Source organism: Periplaneta americana, chromosome 4 (genome assembly GCF_040183065.1).
Source record: "Periplaneta americana isolate PAMFEO1 chromosome 4, P.americana_PAMFEO1_priV1, whole genome shotgun sequence".
NCBI classification, from domain to species: Eukaryota; Metazoa; Arthropoda; class Insecta; order Blattodea; family Blattidae; genus Periplaneta; species Periplaneta americana.
The window spans coordinates 189,264,733-189,278,899 of NC_091120.1; the positions used below are offsets into that span (position 1 = coordinate 189,264,733).

Below are 14,167 nucleotides of genomic sequence, written 5' to 3' on the forward strand. Positions count from 1 at the left end.
ACATTGCTTAAAAGAAACAAAATGGGTGTACAATTAATATAGGTAATTTATTGTTGGATCCAAACAATGAGAATATTATGTTTAATAATGGTTATGAGTGCTCTGGGACATTTAACTGTAGAAATTTCTTTTCTCATTTCTGCAGAAAATTACTTTCTACATTTTTCTATCTTCAAACTGCAATGACTCTGACAACAGATATTCCCTTGCAATTGGTATAACTTAACTTAATGAACAATTTCATTGCAAGTGAGGAATTTTTTATATCTTCATTTTTATATGAAATATATTTTTTTTTTAAATCTCTCAATGAAGTGTTCAAAATATCCTCATTTGGATTTGTTATACTGTTCATAAGCTTTCATTTGAGTTCTATAACTTGCATTAGTGTCAAAGGATGATGACATTAACTCGTTTTGTATCAATACCAGTCCTTTTTTGGTATCCCTGGCTGTCCAAAAATTCAAACTAACATTTTAATCTTATTTTCTAAGATCTCTTATCATTTCTAGCCATTTAAATCATTTTACAGGTACAAAAAAAAGTGTTTTCCTAGGTCCTACCCCTTAATGCAGTAAGTTTTTATTACAGTGAATCGGTATTCAGGGATTCAAGAGTGTTAAGAAGAATGATGGTTTTATTTAGTCTCTCACTGACTCGTCCTACACTTTTTGTCTTTCCATTTCATACCACAACTTCCAAGTGTATGAATACACATCCTATCACTCTTATCTTGCTCTGAGAAGTGAAAAGCTCAGCTTCCAAAGATTTTCTTCTGTTTTAATTCAGATGGTATCCGGAACTATGCTGAATCTAAACGAAAATCTTAATTATATGAAAGTGTAATGCACGTAATGAAGTGTTGCTCATTTCAAGAAATGTAGTGACAGTGGATGTGTACTTAAGTTCATCAGGAGTTGAAAGTGTTCGCTCATAAGACAAAGCATACTTTCAAAATGTTGAATGTTAGCAAATATAATTATAAGAAGCTGATGTCAGTTCTGTAAATTGCCTGCATTCTCCATAAGAGTGTTAGTTGCTACCACAATCGTAACATGTAGATATTTATGAAAACTTTTGATTGTGCCAACTTGAAATCAAGATGTAAAAATAACATTGTCTGATTTTGAAAAAAAAATAATAATAATTTGAATTGTGAAGACAGTATAAATGACTTCTGGACAAAATGTACTACGGATTTGTAAATAACAGCAGTAAGGTATAGTTATGTGTTTATTGTATTTCCTTTAATTTCCTATGGCTACTTCATGGAAGTAAAAGTCGGAAAATATTCCTGTAGCCATAAAAAAGAAAAGATTTAAAAGTGATAATTTTATGATAAAATCAGCTATTTGTTATATGTATATACATATATATAAAATCTGTTGCAACCTGATAGCTGTTTGATCATTAAGTCATTGATTAGTTAAGTACCGTACAATGATCATATAGGTATTTGTTTGTTCTTTCGTTTTTATTTATAAAGAAGCTCTCTTTTTACTACATTTTAGGAAGTGATGCTTATTTTTGGTCCTTGTTTATCCAGAGTATGTGTATTACATTATTACAACAGCGAGTAAAATTCTGTATTTAAAATTCTTCAATATTTTGATTTTCACAATCTGTATGTAAACATAATTGCATCCAGGCTACATTTTGACTGATAACTATGTAAATATTTATTGATTAGTATGTTATCTTTGTGACTACAGGAAACAGTAAACAAACTTCAAAGTTAGGTTATTTAAGAATTTTCGAAATTATTGTTGCTGTATTTTTGGTTTATATGAGCCTATTGTGTAGGTGCTACAATATGCTACAATTATTTATTCTTAATAAACATGTTAATGAGAATGGAGTAGTGTAGTTCTTGTGAAGTTCCTTTTGATTTTGTTAATACAGTACCAATATCTTAAGTACTTCTTTACTTTTACCTCACCTTGTGATCAGCAATCACTTGTATCATATCTTTCACTGTTACAGACTGATGACATTCATCTGTTTTCACGGAATGGAACAATATGAACATTTTCTTGGTTATATCACTGTCTAATATATACAGTCACGAAGCTTGAGTTGTGAGGGTGCTAGGAACAATAGACTGTGCAGGTACTATTTCGCATTGTCTGTAATGAGGCGATAGTAGCGATCCTAGTGGTTAGCAACTATCTATGGATGCATATTCCCTATGTATTGAGCTTTGTGACTATATATACTAGACATGGTTATATTATACAAAGACTGCTCTATGGCCGAATGACTGTATAGTGTAGCTAGGGTTGCCAACCCTCCCGTATTTCCTGGGATCTCCCATATTTGCCCCAAATTTTTAATAGACTCCCTGCTCCCATATTATTCTTCTTTGCGAGTATTTTCCTCCCTTATTTTTGGATAATATAACAATTTTTATTCTGAACATTTGATTTTGCCATGAATGGTGATCATTTGTATGATGAATTTTGTTGTTCAAGACGAGCATTAAAATGTGCATCCTTTTTTAGAAAGTAATGCTTGCCAGAAATGGGTTTTAGTGCTCACACGTTTAAAATAAAACCATGTTAATGTTATAAATTTGGAAAAACTGGTGAGTATTGTTTTAAGTAGTAATGCTTATACAAAGAGGATGATTCATCTCATGAACAGTAATTAAACAGCTGTTTGAAACAGGAGCACGACACATCTAATAAAGTCAGAGCTTTAAACTGTAGTCTAATTCAACTATTACGCGAGACAAAATCTGTCTCAAAATACTCTTAATTTAAGCCTAGCTGCCGAAGTGTAGATAAAGTTGTATTTTAGTAACTGAACCGACTAATTTGGCAATTTTCTATCTGAAATTTTGTCGATTCCTTAGTCTCCCGTATTTTCTTCAAAAAAAAGTTGGCAACCCTAGGTGTAGCTCATTATTGACCCGAAAATTTCGCAAGTCGCGAAATCTCCAAAAAATTAATAACTTGAAAAACTAAGCGATTAACATGATTTAACTTATTTTAACCACGCCTTCGACCATTTTTACTCCAGAATCACACGCGAATTTTTTCAAAATATGGCTTCATTCACGATGTTTTACTTCTCCTCGTGAAATTACATGAAATTGTTGTAACGTCAATTAAAATTGTATGTTTCATTTAGTATATTGAAACAGTTATCATTAAATGAAATTTTTGGTTAATATGAGTCCTTGAAAAATATAATTTACATTTTTTTATTTTTTTACGTTTGACAGAAATTTCAGATTGAAATGGTTTTAAATTTTGTCACTATATTACATAAGCCTGCAAAATTAAGGGTTGTGAAACTTGGACTCTCAATTTGAGAGAGGAACATAGGTTAAGGGTGTTTGAGAATAAGGTGCTTAGAAAAATATTTGGGGCTAAGAGGGATGAAGTTACAGGAGAATGGAGAAAGTTACACAACACAGAACTGCACGCATTGTATTTTTCACCTGACATAATTAGGAACATTAAATCCAGACGTTTGAGATGGGCAGGGCATGTAGCACGTATGGGACAGTCCAGAAATGCATATTTATTTATTTATATATTTATTATTTTGCTAATAATTGTAACATAAAATATAATATATATAGAGAAAAAATTTAGCTCGCCCCTGAAAGAGTAGAACTCGTGCTCAGGGGCGGATTCCTGAATTGAAATTAATAATTATACAATACAATTTGTCTTATGTCTACTGTGCAATTATAGTATACAAATTTAAATTTACAATTTTTCAATTTTTAGAGTGTTAGTTGGGAGGGCGGAGGGAAAAAGACCTTTAGGGAGGTCGAGACGTAGATGGGAAGATAATATTAAAATGGATTTGAGGGAGGTGGGATATGATGATAGAGAATGGATTAATCTTGCTCTGGATATGCACCAATGGCGGGCTTATGTGAGGGTGGCAATGAACCTGCGGGTTCCTTAAAAATCAGTAAGTAAGTAACGTATATAGTTTCTTGTGGTTCTGAATTCAAAACTGAGCTCAGATTTTCTCTATCAAGTACTATTTTTCCGCAACTTGCATTGGCACTTTTAGCAATGTGAATGTAGCATTATTGAATTTAATATGGAAAAGTGTTGAAGTGAAACATGTTCTGTGCCAAATATTTAAGATATATTTTACAAAAACTATTAGATTGTCATAATGAAGAACTCACTTTTAGTCAAATACTTTATACTGCCTTTTTATCTTCATGGTGAAGTTGCGTTTGTTGCTTTTTTCTCTTGTGTGAGGTTCAAGAGATGTTCTTTGTGGCAAGCATATTCCCAATAACTGTTTCTTCCTCTGCTGTTCCATTGGAAACTTAGTATACCCAGCCTGCTGACCATGAAGCTTGCACATCTCTCTGAGAACTCCACAGATCATCCAGTTATGATCTTCATATTTTGTCTTTGTTCAAGATTCTCATAAGTTTCTTTAAGGTGACCAACAGGTAAGGAAGGATACTTGTTGTCATTGTGCAAAAGACTGATCATTGCCTTCAGACTTCTTTTGGAAGAAACGATAAAAGTCTCCATTCTTCCGCTTTATACTGGACATTAAACTTTTGTATCAAACCAGGAATATCACTGCAGTATACCAAGGCATCCTTTTGTGAAAAGTAAGGAGCAAATTTCTCTTCACTACTCCTTTACCAATGAAGAAATGTTCCTGGTGCCAGCAAATTCATTTAATCCATGTTGAATCTTTCGTACACTACTTTTAACACTTGAATATAAATAATTGAATAAATGGCGATCTTACTCGTGTTAATTATGTAAGCATGTGCGACTTACAGCTGTTTCGGTGCTATTTGACACCATCCTCAGAGCCTACTAGATCTCAACGCTATCTCAACTTCGCTGCCTGTTGTGTGGGTGCGTTCGTGTGATGAAGAGTTGTGTCAAATAGTGTGTGTGTTCTGAAATTGATCTGTGTGTTGAGAATTTGATCAGGGTGTGTTTTAGTGTGTCTGTATATTTCATATTGTTCTAGTGTGTTGAGTTTTTGGTTTTTGGGTTGTATGTGTAGGATTTCCATGTCTGTATTTATGTTATTGTATGTGTGGTTAGCATTAGTTATGTGTTCGGCATATGTAGATGTATCGTGTCCTCTGTATCGAGTTTGGAATGATCTGCCTGTCTGTCCAATCGATACAAAGAACACATTAAAGCAATAACCAGAGGACACAATACATCTACATATGCCGAACACATAACTAATGCTAACCACACATGCAGTAACATAAATACAGACATGGAAATCCTACACATACAACCCAAAAACTCAACACACTAGACACACTAAAACACACCCCAGTCAAATTTTCAACACACAGATCAATTTCAGAACACACACACACTATTTGACACAACTCTTCATCACACGAACACACCCACACAACAGGCAGCGAAGTTGAGATAGCGCTGAGATCTAGTAGGCTCTGAGAATGGTGTCGAATAGCACCGAAACAACTATAAGCCGCACATGCTTACATAATTAACACGAGTAAGATCGCCATTTATTCAATTATTTAAATTCATTAATTTTAATCTGGAGTGTAAGAGCTCAACTTTTCCCTTGGGCAAACCTAAATCTCTTATTAAATAATTGAGTTCAAATTGGTAAACTCTTCACTTGTTCATTGAACATTAAAATGTTTGGGTAGCCTCTGCCTCCTGCTTTCCCATTTGCTATGTATTGCAGGCTGCATTTTATATGATGTAATCTTTGCTGTCCACTGGTCCCGTTACTAGAGAGCTGAATTCATCCAGTGGATCCAGGTTTGATCCCCGGCCTACCCCCGATTTATGACTTGTGCTGGCAAGCCCATGGTCCAAGTAGCACAGGGATTTTCTCCAGGAGCTCCAGTTCCCCTGTGGCATCCCAACAAATCTCCATCATCATCTCATCTCATCGTGGATGTAGCTTAGACACCACTAAGGCACCCTCTGGGCAACGAATCTGCCGATAAATTGGTCTACACAACTGGCTTCATATGGATGAATGACGAACAATCAATTACCCACCATTAGTTAAAAAAAAAAGTATAGAAATATTTGGTGTCTAAAATCAAATCAGCATTTTTACTCATATTATACACATTAAATGGCCCTTAGTAAAACAAAAACTGTTACATTTTAAGAGCACCACTCAGAAGTAAAATCTGCATTAATAATACTGTGGCAACACAGCTAGAAACTTCTCGTTGCTTCGGGATTCGATCTCGCGACCGGCAGAAGGAGGGCGAGGTCGGCGGTGGCTGGGTGCGGCAAATGAAGTTGCGCACGCATCTACTTCCTAGGGCATGTGCTGTGCGGTGCGAGGAAAAGGGGGGAGCTGGAAGCCAGGCGAACTGATTGTTGTAACGAGAATGATCTCGAAATCGTAGTTTCTAGAAAGTATGGCTTAACTTATAAAAAGCGAGCAGCCTTCGAAGAAAGCTAGTTGTAGTCGTTGCTAGTTTTTGGACAGCAAGCCAGTCAGTCTTGTGTAGCAGTGAAGCCAGCTTCGAGACCTGAGTTCGACTTGAGTGTGTCCACAGTTGTGGGAGCGTCCTGGCCAGTGGACTGTCGCCGGAAGTCCTGAGTTCGACTGCAGTGGACCGCAGTTGGGGGACCTGAGTTCGAAGTTCAGTGGACTGTCTCTGAAGGTCTTGGGTTCGAGATACTGTGAACTTGAGTGACTGAGCTAGGAGAACTAGCCAAGGCAACAAACTGTGAACTGAGAACTGACAGTTTTGTTTTGTAAATAGTGCTTTGTGAACATTAGTTAAGATTAGCAGTAGGCCTACGTTGTTGTTCTCAATAATCCAAGTGAATTGTCATTGTCGTCTGTGGAATGCAATAACGAATACTGTGTTGCTGTGTGGAGTGGAAATCCCATTGTTGACGGGAGTGTTTAAATTCAGTATAGAAAGTGATTATTATTGTTGGCAATAAAAGTTACATTATTGTTTTGAATAAAAAGTTACAATACCATAATTGAGCAAGTCAATACATTCAATTATTTAGGCTATACAATGTCATATCTAGAAGAGAAAGAATGTCACTAAAGATTTCAAAATTTATTAAAATGACTGGCGTAATAAATCAAGTATTCAAACCATTACAAGTTCAATGACATACCAGGCTTAATATCTACAAAATTTTAGCTCGTCCAGTTTTAGTTTATGGTAGTGAAGCATGGATACAAAAAAATATATGAAGAATGATTAACATCTGTTGAAATCGTGATGGGGGTGGGGGTGTGTTGCTCTTATGGTGGGGGATATAAATATATAAATTATACACTTCTGGTGGTTTCAGTTTTGACGTAATTATCAATGATAAACCTCGTGAAACAGGGATCATATCCATGGTTGCAATGCTTGTATATCGATGTGCAGTCTTATGCTTTCTAAGTATGGATCCAGAAACAAAATTTGGGCCAACTGAATTTTCCGAGTTCAGGTATAACATACTGGGCATACAGAATTAAAGGTGGAAAATTCAGGTGGCCCAAATTTTGTTTCTGGGTCTGTACATCTGCAATTTTATTGGAGTCCCCCCCCCCCCAGTTCTCTGAACCGAACACATTCTTTATTTATGCTCTAAACACTCATGTAATATTGTTCAAATTTGCCATGCCATTATAGTTTCACATGCCCTTTTTGACGCTGGTTAGTAAACACAACCAACAATAAAGCTTTTAGAAATAACTATTGCCACACAGCCTTTTATGCACGTCACACCAACGAGGTTTAAATTTTCTAGTAAAAAAAAAAATTGATCCTTTGAAGAGGTGTAAAAATTCAAATATCTTGGAGAAACAGTAACAAATATAAATGACACTCAGGAGGAAATTAAACACAGAATAAATACGGGAAATGCCTGTTATTATTTGGTTCAGAAGCTTTTGTCATCCACTCTGCTCTCAAAAAAATCTGAAAGTTAGAATTTATAAAACAGTTATATTACCGATTCTTTTGTATGGTTGTGAAACTTGAACTCTCCCTTTGAGAGAGGAACAGAGGTTAAGGATGTGCTTAGAAAAATGTTTTGGGCTAAGAGGAATGAAGTTACAGGAGAATGGAGAAAGTTACAAATACAGAACTGCACGCATTGTATTCCTCATGTGACATAATTAGGAACATTAAATCCAGACGTTTGAGATGGGCAGGGCATGTAGCACATATGGGCGAATCCAGAAATGCATATAGAGTGTCAGTTGGGAGGCCGGAGGGAAAAAGACCTTTGGGGAGGCTGAGACGTAGATGAGAGGATAATATTAAAATGGATTTGAGGGAGGTGGGATATGATGGTAGGGACTGGATTAATCTTGCTCAGGATAGAGACCGATGACGGTCTTATGTGAGAGCGGCAATGAACCTCCGGGTTCTCTAAAAGCCATTTGTAAGCAAGTAAATTTTAGGACTTGCACTCTGATTACCACAACATTCTCCAAACAAAGCATCGGTGTTAGGTGTTAATCTTCCAGTGTTTATTATATCACATCTGTCATCTTTCCGAAAAAGAAAAAGGAGTCTGGAGTAAGGAATACACTAAATCATGTGTTGGATTCCTTATAATTCATGAAATACCTACAATTTTACAAACAGTCGCACACACCACACAATAATAATTTTATTATAATCACAAAAATATCTCGTGCTAACATTGAAGACCAAGCTACAACTGGTGAATTGACTCCAAAAATTGAAACAGCATTCACGTTAATACATCACACTTCAAACAAATGAAGAAAACCAAAGAAATCACAGAGTTATGTTGGGAACACTACCTGAGACGAAAAAGATGGCCAATACCTAACGAAAATTTTAGTTGGGTTGCCATGGCACTCTTGGATACACTAGGTCTCACCCTCTGAAAACGTATGATAGCCTACAAGTGCCGGTAAATGTGTAAGTTTCTTCAATGATCGAGTGCAAGCACAAGAAGATAGGTTTTGAATAGGGTTAATGGCAGTGGCGGCTGATTGACTGAGGCAAGTGAGGCCGGGCCTCAGTCACTTGGCTTAACAGAAATCAAATTTTGTGTTTTTATATAATGTATTAGTTATTTGAATGAAGCATCGCTGTAGAAGCATTTTAAAACTTTGTGATGTATATAGACCTGTTTTGCAGTAAAATTTACTCCTGAGGCCAGAATCGCTCGTGCCGGGTCTGGTTGTGGTGTATATAGACCTGTTTTGCAGTAAAATTTGTTCCTGAGGCCAGAATCGTTCGTGCCGGGTCTGTCTTCTGAATTTCCTGTATTTTCGCGGGGTTTGAGCTTGCGCTTAAAACGTTGTAGCCGAGGCACAATTCGTCTGGCCTCGTGGCCTGGTCAGGTTTCACTCCTCACATCCATGGGCCGGCCTCAAGGGTAGAGTGGGGTGGGAATAGCAATGGTGACTTGTCTTCCTAAATAGGCCATAAATAACACAAATTCCAGCTCTTTGGCAGGCAGAGACCCACACTATTCCCTCCCCTTATGTCTCAGTTTATGACTTAAGCGAGGGTGTTGTACTATTGTACTTCGTAGTACAGTAGTGAATCTGGGCCAATGTTGTTATGTATTTCGAGAAAATATAAACAGAAATAAATGTGAGAAATAATGCTGGTGTAGTTAATTCATTGTTAGAGTGTTCTTTTTTCAAGAAGAAATAATGTTGAAAGAAAGGAAGTTTTAAATAAAGAAAGAGTCTACCGAGATACCTACGACATCACTGACAATTTTTCTGACAGATAATCTTAAAACGCGAGTTTCTATTGAAACCTGGTATGGGCAACATAAATGGTTAAGTGGTAATGTGGTGTAAAATAAACTTCTGTGTTGGCCTTGTTCGTTGCTGTCAAGGGAAACAAATAAAAAGAACAGAAAGGAGGGGATTTTCAACACATAATGTGGGTTGCTTCATCACACTGAAACAATCACTGAAACTCACAGCATAACAGCTTATTTGGTGAGTGACATTATTTTTCATCAATAGTAGGCTAATAATAATAGACTAATAATAATAATAATAATAATACTACTACTACTAATAATAATAATAATAATAATAATAATAATAATAATAATACAGTAATCATGATATTAATAATATAACAATAATAATTAATATCATAAATAAACATTTCCTATCGGAGGCACTTGAACTAGTTGCATCTGGCCTCACCGAGGATTTTGATCACCGGCCGCTACTGGTTAATGGTCACAGATAATACACAATTATACAAATTATAGAAAAGTTCGGGGCAGAAGAAGATATTTGATGATATTAAGATATATGGATCATATGTGGAGACCAAGAGGAAGACAGAAAATGAGAAAGATTGGATAATGCTGGGTTTGCAGTGAAAGACATGCCCTTGGGCAGAACACTATGAATGGATGAATGTCCACTTCCTCTGGTGACTGGTGGCATTCGTGAATCCGACACTGTCAGGTGGGTCATCATGCCCCAGCCATGACAGAATCAAGTCTTATCTTCGACGAATACCTGATGAGCCCGAAACCCTTCTATATCAGTCAGAAACCCTCACTACCTTCAAGACTTCACCTCAGCCAATGACAGGAGAAATGAGAGGGAGATTAAGAATGTTAGTGGAAAGACAGAGGGAAACGAGAGGATCCTGAGAAAAACCCTCTACAACGTTTGCTTTGATCACAGAGTCGCGTGGATGGGAGATCAATGCTTGAGCAAGAGGACAGACCTCTTGCGCTTGAGCTAAATATTAAGCGTTAAAGTTTTATGAAACGTGGTTGGGTACTAGTGTTGTTTGTTACACTATTTTTTTTGCAACATAAGTACAGTATTGTTCCCTTGTTACATTGTATTTAATCGTTCAGCTGAGTTACTATGTCTGTCTCTCAATTTTTATCAATATAAATGCACTTTAAGGTTAAATATCAGGGGAGAAGGCATGAATGTGTTGCATTAAGCCATTATACTATACTATGGTCATTATACTATATAGAAAAAAGAAACTCGACTTCTTTATCCAATTCTAAGAAAATACAATATAACTGCGGTAATTACAGTTACGATGTATTCAAATCAATATGATCTTTTAATCATTTTTATGTTACATTTCATGGCTTGGCGGCATTGAAAAATAAACATTATTACCAACCATATTTATTTTGCCCGCGTATACAAATGGTTGGTTCGGCGTCATTTGTTTTTTCATGTACTGCGCATATAGAGAGCGTTCGTGTCGATAATCTCTGCTGAGCTTGCTAATGGCGATTGTCGTTGTTTTGTTCATGAATATTTGGCTGCAACATATAAAAAGCATTAGTGCATTTTTTACATCGTGTGATAGGTTTGTATCATCGTTTAGTTTTGTTTTATAATATTATTGCATGTCATTCCTATCAGTTACTGAAAGTATATATTAAATGTTTATTTATTTATGGCTTCCGAGACCGAGGTGGCGACGTTTTGGTGGGAACTGGACGTTTGAGACATTTAGTAGCAGCTAAAGTGTATTTCATGCAGTAATTTTATAACTTGGAAACATAATTATGTATATTGAAAGCAGAAAAATATGGTCTAGGTCTGCAATAAGCTTGGCTGCATCACTGTTGGTCTCTCCATCTTGGAGCGATAACGTGTAGAATGGTGGCTAATAGCTGCCTTGTAACCAATTGTTTTTAGTGACTAATAAACATATTATTTTCCGTTAGGTGGTGAAGTGTACCAAAACGATGGGGGGCACAAGATTTATGGTGCAGTGGGAAGAACATCCTTCGCATCTTGCCACTCGCCTGGGCCAGCTTCTGGAGCATCAAACTTTGGTAGACGTTACACTTATGTGTAATACGCATACATTACGAGTCCATCGTGCGGTTCTAGCAGCATGTAGTCCATATTTTGAGGTATGTATTTAAATAAATCGTGGATTTGAATAGACTGTTTCAGATTTAGATGGTAGATTTAATTTCAAGTTAGAATAATCATATACCTACGTTTTTTTTTTTCATTCTGCGCATAACGTGAAGTTTGTTCAGAGTGTCAGAACTTTGCGTAAAAATGAAAGTGAATAAATATGATATATGAGATGCTTGTTATGTATTAATGTGTCGCACTGTCAGTGATTGGTGTCCCATTTTGAACAAAACTGTCACATTTTATAATGTCCCAGCCATTCGTGCCATTTTAACTCAAACGTCCCGTTCCGTCTCGACTTCATTTGAAATATATCTTTAGGAGAAGTAAGTCAATCAAATTGAAATAGTCACTAGACGTTCTTAACGATAGTGTTTGCTAAAATGAGGTTCTGTAAGTTCATTAAACGATGTTCTTACCGAATGGGCAAGAATAAGTATGCTATGCTGAGCTTTACATAAATACAGAGTGTTAAAAACATTCAATATTTTGAGGGATGGTAATATCCGTCAAAACAAGAAAACAAAGTCTAATAAGCATGGGTCTAAAATTAATATCTTCGGACACATAAGTACTTGTTTATCAGCATCATAGGAGTTACTGTATGAGATTTCAAATTTAAAAAAAAACATCCAGTATTGTTAGAGGTGGTAATATTCATCAAAATAAGGAAACAAAGTCTAATGAACATGGGTCCTAAAATTAATACCGTATATTCCCAGCCTACTGGTCCATCAACGTCATAGATGATGTTCAGTGTGATTTCCGTTAAAAAATCATGATTTTGAGAGGTGAATAGTAGTCATCGAAACAAGGAAGAAAAGTTTTATAAACAAGGGCCCTAAAATTAAATTTTGTACGAAACAACGGCTTTGAAATTGGTATTGTAAGAACAGCATATCTTCTGATGTGAGCTCTTGGCTTGTTTCTTCAAAAGAAAATTGATATAGGTCTACATATTATTTAACTGGGCTAGAATCAAATAATGAAAACCTAATAGATTTCTTAAAGCTCTATTTTGAATATTTTGGAAGGGGCCAAAGCAGTTTTCGTGTTAGGCCTATGTCCTCAAATAAATAACATAGGCTATATACATTAAATGAGAATTGATAAAAGCATAATATACATTCAAGAGACAAGATATAGGCAAGATCTTTTAAGCCTTTTCAAAATACCAGAAATTGGAGCAGTTTTGTTACAAACAGCCAAAATATGCTTATCCCATGTTTAAATGTTCATCAACAATCAAACCTAAAAATTTAACTGATGCAACTTTTTGTATTACAGAATCATTAAACTTTAATTCTTTCAGAATAAATATAGGCCTAATAAAAGTAAGGTTTAGTGAAAATAATAAGATACTGATTTTAGGATCCAAGTTTATTACACTTTTTTCCTTTGTTTTTATGAATACTGTCACCTCTCAAAATACTGAATGTTTTTTTTTTTTTTTTTATGGAAATCACGTTAAGCATCTCCTATGAATGATGAACCGTATCTCGGAAGATATTAATTTTAGGATGTTTATTGACTTTGTTTTCTTACTTTAATGAACGCTACTTCCTCTCAAAATATTGAATGATCCTTTTTTGAGACACAATAGTAGGCCTACATAGAGAATTAACATTTGAAGTGAAATTTCATTTATTGTGTTGTATTGTATTTATTAACATTCCATGGTATTCATACATGCTTACAGCTAGAATATGGAACAAGTCAAAAAACTTAATACTATTATAAAATCTTAATTTATAGTCACAGTCTAGATGAAATATATACAGATGAGATTTACAATATAGTCTACTAGTACAACACAAAGTTTTAGTATCATTTTCATGAAGTGTTATTGAATGTCATGAATTCACCTACAGAATAGAAGGCGTGAGAAATTAGGTACTTCTTCAATTTGGCTCTAAATAATTTTATGTTTTGAATTTCAATTTTTATATCGATAGGGAGGCTATTAAACATTTTTACTGCCATATAACGCACTCCTTTTTGATAGCACGATAGACTTGCTGATGAAGTATGAAAGTCATTTTTTTGTTGTGTATTTATGCTATGAACTGTTGAATTAGTTACAAAGTTTTCACGATTACATACGAGGAAGATTATTAATGAAAAGATATACTGACAAGCCATGGGCATTATTTGTAGTTTTTTGAAAATAGTCCTACACGATTCCCTAGGTTTGGCACCTACTATTATTCTAATTACTCTTTTTTGTAATAGAAATATATTGTTACTACTTATCTGTGGAATTTCCCCAGAATATTATTCCAAAACTCATTACCGAGTGGAAGTATGCAAA

General features: G+C 35.3%; 1 protein-coding gene across 1 annotated transcript in view; it reads left to right on the top strand.

Annotated features, from left to right (window-relative positions):
* The first annotated feature begins 11,149 nt into the window (after positions 1 to 11,149).
* LOC138698537 (serine-rich adhesin for platelets-like) overlaps positions 11,150 to 14,167 on the top strand; it is a 49,729-nt gene continuing 46,711 nt past the window's right edge. The window contains exons 1-2 of the mRNA XM_069824540.1: positions 11,150 to 11,290; positions 11,655 to 11,846. Of these exons, the coding sequence (XP_069680641.1) occupies positions 11,676 to 11,846 (171 nt within the window). The 5' untranslated portion in view covers positions 11,150 to 11,290; positions 11,655 to 11,675. The remainder of the gene's footprint in view (positions 11,291 to 11,654; positions 11,847 to 14,167) is intronic.